Raw genomic sequence first — 13,378 nt, 5'->3', positions numbered from 1 at the left:
GGTGGATCCTAACAACAGGAGTAAGGAATATGGATCTGGAGCTAGAGATTTCCCTGGAGACCACCTCCCCCTGGACACTGAAGGAGGCCCCCTGGGGCCTCCCAAAAGACTGGGGACCCTTGCCCTGGCTGGTATGGCTCAGTGGACTGAGCAAACTGAAAAACTGCCAGTTGGATTCCCAGTCAGGGCACATGCTGGGGTTGCAGACCAGCAGGGGGCGAGCCTCCTCTCTAAAAATAAAAAAGTAAAATCTTGAAAGAGTTGGGAGGCCCTCAATATGGCCGTCCCCCTAGAACTTGCAGGGTCCCAGGACTTCCCAAGGGAGTGAGCGCCTGGAAGAATGTGGAAAGGGGGAAGCTGAACTCCTGAGGTAAGGATGGCCCATCTCCATCCCGAAAGACCGAGACGCTAGGGGAGGGAGGATGGGAGACGTCAACAGAAGTATGGGACTCCTGGCGGGTGCGCCCGGGGACCCCTCCTTGGAGTCTGGGGTCTAGAAATGAGGGGTGAAGAACTTTCGGGTCAAAGTCTAAAAGTGACCTCTGGGCCTTTAAGGGGCTGGGAGGGGAGAGTGAGGTGAGAGCCCTCCACGGGATAGGAGAGAGGATGTAAAGGCCGATAGGGGTGACAGTGACCGAGTCCCCAAGACCTGGAGGCCCTGGTCGCCAACCCAAATTGTGCTGAGGAAGCGGGTAAGTCTCAAGGGAGAGCGCAGGATCCCCTGGGTTTCCAGGCGAAGGCTGGAAGAGGGGGTAAACGGCGTCCTGAAGGAATCCGGGAGCCCAGTGCGCTGGGGAGGCCCTGAAAGTCCAGTCTTGTATCTCTGACTGCCCGCTGCCTGTGGGGGTTACTGAGAGGAGGGGTAGGTCCCTCAGCCCGGGGCCGCCCCACCGCCGTCCTCCCCAAGCTCAGATCGGCTCTCAAGGCTTGGGCTGCGTCTCCCCGGACGCGGCCGACGCCCCCCTCCCGGAGCCCGGACCACCGCCACCGCTAGAGGGCAAAGCGGAACTGTCAGTTACTACAGCCACGAAGAAGATGCGGAAAGAGGACAGCCAATCAGAGGGCGCGAGAGAGGCTGGCGTTCAGGAACGTTGCCAATCAAAGGGCGAGGACGGCCTCGGACGCAACTCAAGCTCACCCTCCAATCAGAGCTGAGGATGGTGTCTAGCGCTGCCTTACGGTACCAGGAGTGGGCAGGGCTAAAGAGTCCCCGGGGAATCTGAAGCTTCACGTGTTGGTCACTTTTCGGAACTTGGCTTTTAATTTTGAAAGCTGGGTAAAAGGCGTTCCTTTAGAGGCGCATGACCCCGCCTTGCTCGTCTCTCCTAACTTGGGAGGGGACTCTAAAGCGCCAAGTACGTGGTCCGTGAAGAAATCAGACCGTGATCCCGGGGAAACCTAACAAAACCAAACCAGGAACAATACCCTTACGCCGGAATTGAGTAGTGAGCGCTCAAAGCGTCTAAGCAGCATGCTAGGTCACGCGCTGGTAAATGGCAAGGATTCCAACCTTTACTTTACAAACCCTGGCTGTACATAAGCTCCAAACTTCTAATCGGGAGACCCAGGTCCTAATCATAGCTTCCAGCAAAGGAAAGCCTGCCTTCTTGATAAAACTTTCTTTTTTTTTTTTAATCAAGAAGGGATCACCTCCTCGAAAAACACCTCCCTGACCTCATCCTTCAACCTCCGCCAGCAGGCAACACTGTTTTCCTTGCCTAGGATTCTGAGTGCTCCTGTTTCTCCCTGCGTCCCTGCTCTGATCACCCTGGAGTGTTATGGTTTTGCATCATTTTGGTGTCACCGGTATCATCCAGCCATGGGCCTCGATTGGAGAGAACTCAGAAAGTGAAAGCTGGTGTCTCAGATTTTTTCATCCTTGTAATGGGATGTTGTAAACCTGTTGTAAGAAGGTACGTGTTCAAAGAGATTGTGCAGGCTGAAGACTTTGCCTCATTGATTCCCCATTACTCACGCGAGCAGGTCTGCAGCAAATTCTGATAGTTCTTCCTCCAAAATACTGTCGGTTGACTCTGGAACAATGTGGGTGTTAGGGGTGCTGACCGCTGTGAGTCAGGTTTTCTCGGGTGTAACTTTTGACGTCCCCCCCAAAAAAACTTAACTACTTACAACCTACTGTTGACCGGAAGTCTTAAGGAAAACATATATAGACAATTAGCACATTTTGTAAGTGCTATGTATTACATACTGTATTCTTATAATAAAGGAGACTAAAGAAAATGTTATTTAAAAATCACACGGGAGAGGTAATACATTTACAGTACTGTATGTATTTATTGAAAAACATCTGCATATAAGTGGACCAGCACAGTTCAAACCCATGTGGTTCAGGGGTCACCTGTGCATCTCAAATTCATTCCCATCTTTCCATCTCCCCCACCTCAGTGTCACTGCCTCCCCTTGCTGGACCATAGCTTCCTCCCAGGGCTTCCACGCATCCACACTTGCTTTGCATTGCAATCCGTTCTCCAAAGTGCAGACACAGTGCTCTTCTGAAACCGTAAAATCAAACCATGTCACACCCCTGCTTTCAGATGTTCAAAATCACCTTAGTAGTCTAGAAGTTAAAAATATATATCCAGAGTCTTTAGTGTGGCTGACAAGGTCCTTTGCACTCTGGCTTCTATGTGTGTCTCCATTAAAAGCACAGACCCTGGAGCCAGGTGGCCCCAGGTTCAAATCTCTGCAGTGCTGCTTACTAGCTCTGTGACCCTAGGCAACCTGACCTCTCCAAGGCACAGTTTGACCCTCTCCAAAATGAGAATTTAAAGAGTTAGAATTGTTAATTGAAGTAGACCTCTATTTTATAAAATAGCTACTAGTATTCCTCAAACCTGTCAAGAAAGAGGAAAAATAAACTGCCTCTGATCAGAGAATACAAAGGAGAAGTGATGACTAAATGGCATCCTGCATTTGATTCTGGAACAGAAAAAAAAATGCATCAGTGTAAAAATTAGTTAATATCATGTTGGTTTCTTACTTGTGACAAATGCACAACAACCTAAGAAACTAACATTAGGGAAGCTGGGTGAGGAGTATATGGGAACTCTGTATTATCTTTTTTTCAAAATTTAAATCAGTATTATTATTAAAATATGCTTAACTTTGACAGTTTTTTAAGGTGTTACAACTATGAACACTTTTTATTTTTTTAAGATTTTATGTATTTATCTTTAGAGGGGAAGGGAAGGAAAGAAGGAGAGAAATATCAATGTGTGGTTGCCTCTTGTGCATTCCCTGCTGGGGACTGGCCTGCAGCCCAGGCGTGTGCCCTGACTGGAAATCAAACTGACATCCTCTGGTTCGCAGGCCCACGCTCAATCCACTGATGAGCTACACCAGCCAGGGCCAACCAATTTTTTTAAATCAACCAATTCCTCCTCATAGCCCTCATTTCTGCCTAGTCCCTTAAAACACTATGCTTATTGCACCCTCAAGCCTTTGTATTTGCTGTTCCCTCCACTGGAAATACTCAAGTCCTAGGCCTTCTGGTGCCTTCCCTAACCATCTCTAAAATAACAGCTTCCGGTGCCTTTGTATCCCCTTGTGCCGACTTTACACCTTCACAGTACTTATAGGAAATGGGTGGTTTGTGTATTGTCTATTTCTTTCAACACGTGTGGGGGTAGGGGCTGCATCTAGTTTATCTCACGTTACATCCCCAGTGCCCAGCCTAGCACAGAGCAGGCACTGGGAGCTTACTTCGTAAATGAATGGGTAGAAGAATGCCTATTATTTCTCAATAAAATGCTACCATGACTACCAGCAATAATAATAACTCATTTTTGTCGAAACTAATTATAGTTCAGATTCTGTGTTGACTACGTTCCACACGTGGTACCCTTTAAACTTCCCTAGAACCTGGAAGGTAATATAAGCCCCATTTCTCAGATGAGGAAACCGAAACGTAGAAACTAGAAGGGCTTAAGGACCGAAGACAAATTAAGTCCGAAGACAGAGCCTAGAATGGAATCCAGCTCCGAAAACTCCCCGCCCATCTACTAACTCCTCTAATGTGGGCAGGGTCCAGACCTCCAGATTTCCGTCTAAATGTCCCTTTAATCCTAAAGAACACAAGAAGACCCCCAGAAAACAGGGATACAGATGGGAAGAAATGAAGGGCTGGGAGCCTGGACTCCTGGGTCTAGGGAGACCAGGTCTGCCTCCTGAGCTGAGTGGGCTTGATAACTAGCTGTAATGAACTTTCCCAGCCCTCCTTCCCAAGTCTCCTTACGCCCTGCGAGCCACGCCCCATTTCTGACAAAGCCACGCCCACTTTCTCGCCGGACCCCTCCCCGCCTCCTCCTGCCCTGGAAAAATCCAAGCGAAGGTGCTAGAACAGACTGGAGAGACCCTCGCAAAGATGGAGCAACAGAAGGAAGGGACAGGGCCAGAAGGGTGAGAAGCTGAAGACCTCCCGCGGGGAGGACAGAGCCCCAGAGAGTGGAGGGGGGTCAGAGCAAATCGCAGAGAGTTGAACAGACCCAGAGAGAGAGAGAGTATCAGGGGGAAAAAAAGCCTTGGGTAGGTAGCATCACATAGAAACAGCATCTTAAAGGAGCTTGGTACCACGAAAGCTACTTAGAACCAGGGAGAGGGCTACAAACAGATATTTGTAGAACAGAGAAATTTCTAGGAAGAACCAGGAGCATGGAAAATGCCAGAAACGGCCACAGGTCCTGAGAAATAAGTGCCTTAAAAAATTAAGGCATTTTTTAAGACACTTAAAAAATTATTAATTTAGCCCTGGCTGGTGTAGCTCAGTGGATTGAGCGCAGCCCTGCGAACCACACAATCGCGGTTCGATTCCCAGTCAGGGCACATGCCTGGGTTGCAGGCCAGTTCCCGGCAGGGGACTCACGAGGGGCAACCATACATTGATATTTCTCTCCTTCTCTCCTTCCCTTCCCCTCTAAAGGTAAATAAAATCTTTTTAAAAATTATATTAAAAATTATTAATTTATTTTTAGAGAGAGGGGGAGGGAGGGAGAGAAACATAGATGTGTGGTTGTCTCTTGTGCGCCCCCTCCTGGGGACCTGGCCTGCAACTCAGGCATGTGTGGTACCCAGGAACCGAATCAATTCTCAACCCTCTGGTTCACAGGCCGGTACTCAGCCCACTGAGCCGTACTAGCCAGGGGAGTGCCTGCACTTCCTGAATGGAGGCCCAGCCCTTTCACAGGCATCTTGGAAACCACCCAAAGCCGTGTGTGTGTGTGTGTGTGTGTGTGTGTGTGTGTGAGTGTGAAAAATTAATGTTCCCAATGGGAAAGTGATTCAGCCTGAGGCCCACCGTAAGGGAGCTGGGCAGCCTGGAATTGAAGCTGAGTTCTGCCTGATGCTGAAGTTCCGCAGAGCAGCCTGTCTCTCTGTAAAGAGGCATCAGGAGAAGGAGAGAGGAGGTGAGGGAGAAGGGGTGAGGGCATCCGATGTGGACACAGAACTCAGGGTGGAGAGACGGATCCCAGCAGAGGCACAGAGGCAGCCAGGCCGCGCTGGAACAGGTATGCGGATGGTGAGGCCACTGACCTGTCCTCTTGTCATTCCAGGAACAACCTGTCCCTGCCATCACCTGGGACTGAGCCCTTCCCAACCCTGCCATCTTCTCTCCCGGGCACCGCAGATCCAGCCCACCTGGGGCTCCCCGAGAACCTGGCCTCTGTCACCGTCCCCATTCGCCTGGACGCCCTCTCCTACCTCCTGCACAGCGCCCTGCTGGGCGCCTACACCCTGCAGCAGTCCTTGCCTTCCTGCCCCTGCCACCCTCAGGCTGGCAGCGCCCAGCCAGGCACTGCCAGGAGGCCATTCAGGGGACGTGGGGGCTGGGACGTCCCCCGAAGACCAGGTTGGGGCTGGGGCCATCAACATCGGGGACCTGGGAGGTCTGGGCAACCAAAGAGGGTCTGGGCAGGGGACACTGAGGCTGGTCCCAGGACCCCACCCATGATGCCCTCGTCACCACCACCTACCCAGGATCAGAAGGAAGCCCAAGGTCCGGAGCCACAAATGACCACACCACCTGCCACTGAGGACTGGGACACTGAATACTAGGGCCCCGAGGGCCCAGCTCTGAGGAGTCCGAGGGGGCCACTCAGAGTCACCCAGAGGCTTTTCCCGGAGCCCAGGGTGACCTCGGCCTTGTCAGAGCTACCCCATTCCTCTCCTGCCCCCAAACCATGGCCTCAGCAGTGGGGCCTGGGGGTGAAAGCTAGACCTGGTTTAGGATCCCAGGTGGGAAAAAGCCTTGAAACTCACACCCAGGGCCTCTCTGTATCCCCAACTATCATGACAGCCCTCAGCTCATTCTCAACCCAAGGGCTCCTGTTCTCGATCCCAAAGCCACTCACCTGCCCCTGCAACCCCTTGCTCGGTACCCTATCCCCAACCCCTCATCCCCAGCTCCCTCATCCTCATTCCCCACCTACTTCAGGTCCACTCAGCCCTCAGCCTTAACTTCACCCTAAACTCAGCCCCAAGCCCAACCCATCTTCCTTCCTCTCCCAGCCCCAGCTGTGACATGCCCTGTGGCCGCCACCCACGAAGAATCCCCTGGGCCTAATATACCCAGATGCCACCCTGTTTTCTGCCCCTGAGGGTGAGGGGCCCTGGTTGAACAATAAATGGATGCCTGTCCCTCTGTCTTGTGTCTGTGTGTGTGCTTACCCAGAGCAGGCCTGCTCAGCGGGGGCTGTGAGCAAGGCCTGTGAAAGGTGGCCGGGTCGTTGGGAGGGTCACAGAGAGGGGCCAGGGGCTGCCGGGAGGGAGCGCCTGGATCCCTGCCTCAGCGAATTCCATCTGGGGCCTCTGCCACGGTTGCACTTCTCTCTGCTGGAAGCTGCTGGGCTGCGGGACCATTGTGTGGGGAGGCTTAAGGGATTTGGGAGACCCGGGGAGCAGGGAGGCCAGCAACCTGGCTCGGCTCAGTCTGCGCAGAGGGGCTGAGGCAGACGGAGGGCTCAGGGCAGGCTCTGCCACTCAGGTAGGGACCAGGCACGGGACCCTCGGTGCCCTCCTCCCCCAAGACCTAGACATCCAGTCCTCCAGCTCCTTCCCCTCCCCAGGGACCTGGTGGGATTCCAGCCCCTAATCCCCTCACACCTACAACGGAGAGGCCCAGGGCCCCAGCCTCCTCCTCCCCCAAGGACATTGGTGTCCCAGTGCCCAGCCCACCTCCTGGCTTAGGACCTGGAAGTCCCCCAGGCCCCCATGCTCTTTCTTCCCCAGGACCCAGGGATCTAGGTCCTCAGTTCATCCTCCCTCAGACCCAGGAGACCAGGCCCCCAGCCCCTCCTCCCTCAGACCCGGGGAATCCAGCTCCTGATCCCATTTCTCCCCTTCCCCACAGGTCACCATGTACAGCTTCATGGGTGGCGGCCTCTTCTGTGCCTGGGTGGGGACTATCCTCCTGGTGGTGGCCACGGCAACAGACCACTGGATGCAGTACCGGCTGTCGGGGTCCTTCGCCCACCAGGGTTTATGGCGCTATTGCCTGGGCAACAAGTGTTACCTGCAGACGGAGAGCATCGGTGAGGGTCCTGGCGGGGTCTGGGGTCTGGGCTGCGCCTCGGAGCAGAGCCTGGTAGGGCAGAGCCTGTGGCTCAGAGAAGGAAAGGGACCACCCCAAGGTCACTGAGCATGCGAGGGACAAAGCTGGGATTTCAGTTCTTCAGCGCCATTACAGAATGCACTGACGGGGGGGGGGGGGGGGGGGGNNNNGGGGGGGGGGGGGGGTCGGCAAAGAGGGGTGCTACCTCCACACAAAGCAGAGGTCAGGTACAGCAGGCTGGGTCTGGGGCGGCCAGAACAGCGGTTTCTAAGTAGCTACTGTGTGTCAATGAAGTAGCTACTATGCTAAGTGAAGTAAGTCAGAAAAACACAACTACAGTATATGATTTCACGTATGTGGGGGATCTAAAGAACAAAATCAAGGAACCGACAAAAGAGAAACAGACTCGCAGACCCAGAGAACAGACTGATGGTCACCAGATGGGAGGGGAGGTTAGGGGACTGGGTGAGAAAGGTGAACGGATTAAGAAGTACAGGTTCGTAATTCCAGAACAGTCACAGGGAGGTAAAGGACAGCACAGGAAATAGGGTGAATAATAATGTGACAATTGTATATGGTTCCAGGTGGTGACTTGAAGGATCAGGGGATTAGTTCATAAATTGCATAATTGTCTACCAAGTAGGTGGAACACCTGAAACTAATATAAAATGATATTGCACTTCAACTTTAATTGAAAAAAACCTATGTTAGGTACTGGGGAACCCAGAAGCGAGATGGATCTTATATTTGCTAAGTACTGAATGAGGTTTTTTTTTAATACTTGCTATGTGCCAGGCTATATACTATATATATAGGTATATATGTGTGTGTGTGTGTGTATGTCACAATATATATTAGCAATATGGGGGTGAGAATAGTAAGTACAGGGCTCTTGCCTTGTGTCTTACATATATATATTACATAGCATGTAAATAATATGTATTATGTAAATATTATGTCTCTGGGATATAGTATATTACACAATACACATTTTGTGAAAAGAGAATAAGGATCCCCAGTGCTTACCATCTACTCATTCAACTGGTTATTTACTGAGTAGCCACCATGTGTCAGGCGCAAGGTGCTGGGGATGTAGCAAGACCTCTGCTCTCCCAGAGCTGAGAATTCACTGGGGAGAGACAGACACCAAAACAAGTTAAAAATAAATGAAAAAAGCATCTTCAGATACGGGCTAGTGGTAAGAAAGAAGTGAAATAGAGCAATGGGAGAGAGGATAAAGAATGATGAGCAGGACGATATGGGGAATCCACATCACTCATTCATTCATTCATTCATTCACCCAAGAGACATTTCTCCAGGCCGTGTGCCCGCCAGACCTATGCTGGGGACACCGCCAGGTAGAATGGACCCAGTCCCTGTCCTCGGGGAGCGATCAGGTTGCAGGGCGAGGCAGACACAGCCCAGAGTCATGGCCCAGAACAGGGGGGGGAGGATGTTGCCTAGGAGTGAAGGGAAGCTTCCTAGAGGAGGGGGTTGGAGGATGGACAGGGGTTTGCCAGGCGAAGGGGAGGGCACAGGTGAAGGAGAAGCTGGGTGAGGGACACGGAGCTGGGTCAGGCAAGGCCACCCTCAGAGGTGGCGGCCTTCGCCACTGAGGGCCGAGGAGGCCTGGGAGTGACCGCGTGGTGCTCTCGCAGCGTACTGGAATGCCACCCGGGCCTTCATGATCCTGTCCTCCCTGTGCGCCACCTCCGGCATCCTCATGGGCATCCTGGCCTTCGCTCAGCAGCCCGCCTTCACCCGCCTCTCCCGACCCTTCTCGGCCGGCATCCTGTTTTTCGCCTCCAGTGAGTGGACTCTCCAGACACTACCCATCTTCCCGCTCCCTGCCCGTCTCCAGCCCCAATCCATCCCCACCCAAAACCACGCTGTGGTCCCAGACTCCTCACTCCCAACCTCATCCCCAGCCCCAGCCTAATAGTCCCAGCCCCACGCCCAGCACCGACTCCAAAGTTGTTTCTCTTTCCACCCATTCCAACACTGAAGTTCAGTCTGGCACGACCACCCAGAGTTGGCGTCAGACGCCGCAGGAGTAAGGGCACGGTTCCCAAAAAGGCTGCCCCGACTTCAGCTCCAGGTGGGGCTCCCAAACCACTTGCACTTTTAAAAATATTTATTCATTTATTTATTTATTTTCAGAGAGGGAAAGGGAGGGAGAAAGAGACGGAGAGAAACATCAATGTGTGGTTCCCTCTCGCACGCCCCCTACTGGGGGCCTGGCCCACACCCCAGGCATGTGCGAACCCTCTGGTTTGCAGTCTGGCGCTCAATCCGCTGAGCCACACCAGCCAGGCCTCCACTTGCCCTTTTGACCACCTCGCTCCAAACCGGAGGGTTCCCAGGACCCACTCAGGTTTGAAAATTTGTCCCGAACAACTCACCAAACTCCAAAAGCACTATCTTAAAATTACAGTTTTATTATAAAGGATCGACTCCAGACCAGCCAAAGGAACAGATTCAGAGGGAAAATTCTGAAAGGGGTGTCACCCTCCCAGCGCACCTGCTGTCCATCCACCCAGGACGCTCCAGGGCGCTTGGCATCCAGAGTGTTTGCTGGAGCTTCACCACTGAATCGCTGGCCACGTGACTGAACTCAATCTCCCCCAAGTCCCCTCCCCAGAGGGGCTGGTATCAACCAGCTCAAAGCCTCAACTTTCTGTTTTGGTGCTCGATCTTTCCGCTGACGGGCTCCCTCTCCTGAGTCATCTCACCTCAGTAATGGGTGTGATCTCAGCGGCTCAACAATAGTGAAGACACTCACAACCCAAGAAGTCCGTCTCCCAGGAATGAGACAAAGACCAGTCAGATTCTTTTTGTTCTAATTTTTTTAAAAGATGCCATTTATTGATTTTTAGAGAGAGGGAAAGGGAGGGAGAAAGAGAGGGAGAGAAACACCAATGTGTGGTTGCCTCTCACACACCCCCTACCAGAGACTTGGCCCGCAACCCAGGCGTGTGCCCTGACTGGGAATCAAATCGGTGACCTTTTGGTTGACAGGTCAGCATTCAGTCCACGGAGCCACACCAGCCAGGGCTCAAATTCTTTATGACGTAGCACAACCCTCCCCCATGCCCACGCCAACCCCACTTCCTGTCCCTCTTTACTCCCACTTTCAACTGGATCCTGTCCTCACCCTTACCCCCATCCCCACCCACCCACCCCTTTCCTCAATCTCACCCCCACCCCCATCTCCAAACCCAACCTCTTCGGGTTCCCACCCCCACCCTCTCTCCCCAGCCTTGTGCGTCCTGCTGGCCTTGGCCATTTACACTGGAGTCACCGTCAGCTTCCTCGGTCGCCGTTTTGGGGACTGGCGCTTTTCCTGGTCTTACATCCTGGGCTGGGTGGCCCTGCTCATGACCTTCTTTGCAGGTACTGGCGCTGGGGGGTGGGAAGGACAGGGTCTGGGGATGAGTGGGTATCCCACACAGGCCCCCAGCACCCAGCCGGCAGGCAGGCCCAGGCTCTGTTGGACACCCAGGGAGAAAGGCGGCACTGAGGCCTGGGCGGGCCATCCATCGGAACCTTCTCCCCACAGGAATTTTCTACATGTGTGCCTACCGGATGCATGAATGTCAGCGCCTGTCCACTTCCCGCTGAGCCCAGGTGTATCCACCAGCTTCATCGGGAAGTGAAATGAGGTCCCTGAGAAAGAGGGGGAGGGTCGTGGAGGCCTGAAATCCTGGTTCCTGGGGGGCATAAGGGGGCTCCATCCTGGACTCTGGGTGGGGCCACCTGACTCCTGAGTCCTGCAGGGGAAGAAAGAAGAATGAAGCCTGGTGAGAGGGAGCCAAGAAGAACCAGGGCCCCACTGGCTTGGGTGGTTGTCTGAGAAATGGAGTACCTGTTAGAGCGATTGGGGGAGGGGGGAGTCTAATAATAAAATTGAAGTGAAACGACTCTAGTGTGACTCCCTGAGGCGTAGAGTGAGTGTGGCAGGTGGGGTTGGGAGGGGGAGTGTACGATAGCAACCCCTCCTGCTGTTGCCACAGGTGAGGGGACAGAGAGGAATCACACAGCCCCCCCCAGAGACGAAGTTCAACTTCTGGGAAACTTATGTGCAGGCCCAGTTCAGACGCCAGCTCCCATGTGCATGTTTCTCCCTCACACTACCAAGCAGTTCACTCAGTTCTGTCATTACCGACCTGGAGACAGCATCAGACCCCACGGGTTAAGGGCTCACTCTTACCAGCCTGCTTATCTGTCCCCGCTTCAGATGGCAACTCCTCGTCCAGGATGTCACCTGAGTGTCTGGCCGCCAGCTGTAGATTGGAGGCTGCCATGGCCCCCTCCTTGGCTTCCATTCACGTGCAAGAGTGGCTCACGGAAGTCAGGAAAACACGTTACTTACTAGATTGCCCGTTCTTTAAAATAAAAGGATATCACTCAGGAAGAGCCAAATGGAAGGGAAGCATAGGGCCAGGTATGGGAAGGTGTGGGGCAGGGCCTGGAGCTTCTCATTCTCTCTGAAGTCACCATTCTCCCCAAATCTTCAAGGGCTCACCACCCCTGAGGCTCCCTGAGGAGGTCCGATTACGTAAGTGTGATTGATTACATCTCTGACTATGGGTGATTGAACTCAACCCCCAGGCCCTCTCTCCTCCCCAGAGGTCAGGGGCTGGGACTGGAAGTTCCAACCCCCCAACACGATTGGCTCCGCTGGCAAACATTCTCCAATCCCTAGGTGGGGTACAAAAATCACCCCTTTCCATTGCAAAAGACACCTTTATGGCTTTCATGACTTGGGAAATTCCAGGGGCTTTAGGAGCTATTGTAATCAGGACTCCACCAAATAGGCATTTCTTATTATAAATCACAACACCACAGTAGGATAATAAGATAAATAGAAAGCTTGGTAAAAAAAAAACACAAATAAACAAACAAACAAGAAAGCCCCGCTTCCCTCCCCACCTGCCCTGCCCCTTCTCCAGCTGGCTCTCCCAACCTCCTCTCCCCTCCTAAGGAGCTCCTCCCACTGCAAACGCGGGAACTCTGACGCCCCACCCCCTTCGCCTGCTTCTTCACACACTATTCATGACCTTGACTTTCTCTTCACTCACGCCTTCATTACTTTAGTCAACAAATTGATACCAGCTGCCCTGAGAGTTACTGATGCTGGTCGTAAAACAGTAAGACTGTTTAACAGGCCGTTTCTAACAAGGAGAATCTAATAGGCTGTCTCTCGCAGCCTATTCTAGCCATTGTTATGCTAATAGAGGCCGACTCCCGAGAAATAATATTTATTGGGGCCTCCCCAAATAATAGTAATACTATATTTATAGAGGCTTCTTCCAGTAATAATGGCGATTGAGGCCTTCTCTAATTACACTTTACTGAAGCCTCTTTAAGTAGAAATATTCACTGAGGGTCATTCCAGGGATTCTATTTATAGGGGCTGACGCTGGCAAGAATGACGTCATAGCCGCAAACTCGTCTCTCCCACTGCTTACTCACCATTTCCGCTCGCAGAGAAGAGGCCGCTCGCGCCTCGCGTATCTGACTCTGAGTTTCTGGTCTCCCTCACACCCCACGCTGGCTCCACCCATGGTCTCCCTCATCTCACTAAACGGCGATTCCCATTTTTACGCAGCCGCTCAAGTCTCAGACGTGGGGATCGTCCGCCGCTGTTTTCTCTCTGTTACATCCCACGGCTGATTTGTCAGCCAGTCCTGTTGGCTCTCCTTTAAAAAAAAAAAATGCGTTTGCGGTCTAACTCCATCCTGCTTAACCTGTCCAAGCCTCTCTCGTGCATCACCTGGTTTCATGGACCCGCCCTCCTCACCGGCTCAG

At 52.8% G+C, this 13,378-nt stretch overlaps 2 protein-coding genes across 2 annotated transcripts; both read left to right on the top strand.

The window, feature by feature from the left end:
- The first annotated feature begins 4,337 nt into the window (after window positions 1-4,337).
- CUNH19orf84 (chromosome unknown C19orf84 homolog) lies at window positions 4,338-6,384 on the top strand. Its single transcript, XM_037064611.1, has 2 exons — window positions 4,338-4,419; window positions 5,571-6,384. Exons 1-2 carry the CDS (start codon window positions 4,385-4,387, stop codon window positions 6,070-6,072), a joined length of 537 nt encoding a protein of 178 aa, XP_036920506.1. The 5' UTR covers window positions 4,338-4,384; the 3' UTR covers window positions 6,073-6,384.
- Window positions 6,385-6,909: 525 nt separating this feature from the next.
- On the top strand, window positions 6,910-11,487 carry LIM2 (lens intrinsic membrane protein 2). Its single transcript, XM_037064548.1, has 5 exons — window positions 6,910-7,000; window positions 7,367-7,547; window positions 9,226-9,375; window positions 10,826-10,960; window positions 11,127-11,487. Exons 2-5 carry the CDS (start codon window positions 7,373-7,375, stop codon window positions 11,186-11,188), a joined length of 522 nt encoding a protein of 173 aa, XP_036920443.1. The 5' UTR covers window positions 6,910-7,000; window positions 7,367-7,372; the 3' UTR covers window positions 11,189-11,487.
- The last annotated feature ends 1,891 nt before the right edge of the window (window positions 11,488-13,378 follow it).

Source organism: Sturnira hondurensis, unplaced genomic scaffold, assembly GCF_014824575.4.
Source record: "Sturnira hondurensis isolate 20B ecotype Veracruz unplaced genomic scaffold, ASM1482457v3 Scaffold0015508, whole genome shotgun sequence".
Classification (NCBI taxonomy): domain Eukaryota; kingdom Metazoa; phylum Chordata; class Mammalia; order Chiroptera; family Phyllostomidae; genus Sturnira; species Sturnira hondurensis.
This window is presented reverse-complemented; position numbering and strand designations above follow the sequence as displayed.

Bases quoted from the DNA above. Each gene is read 5' to 3' on its own strand.
- LIM2 (XM_037064548.1), top strand. From the start codon at position 7,373: ATGTACAGCTTCATGGGTGGCGGCCTCTTCTGTGCCTGGGTGGGGACT. The intron at 7,548-9,225 runs GTGAGGGTCCTG...GTGCTCTCGCAG, and splicing joins CCTGCAGACGGAGAGCATCG to CGTACTGGAATGCCACCCGG. The intron at 9,376-10,825 runs GTGAGTGGACTC...CTCTCTCCCCAG, and splicing joins CATCCTGTTTTTCGCCTCCA to CCTTGTGCGTCCTGCTGGCC.
- CUNH19orf84 (XM_037064611.1), top strand. From the start codon at position 4,385: ATGGAGCAACAGAAGGAAGGGACAGGGCCAGAAGG. The intron at 4,420-5,570 runs GTGAGAAGCTGA...TTGTCATTCCAG, and splicing joins GAAGGGACAGGGCCAGAAGG to GAACAACCTGTCCCTGCCAT.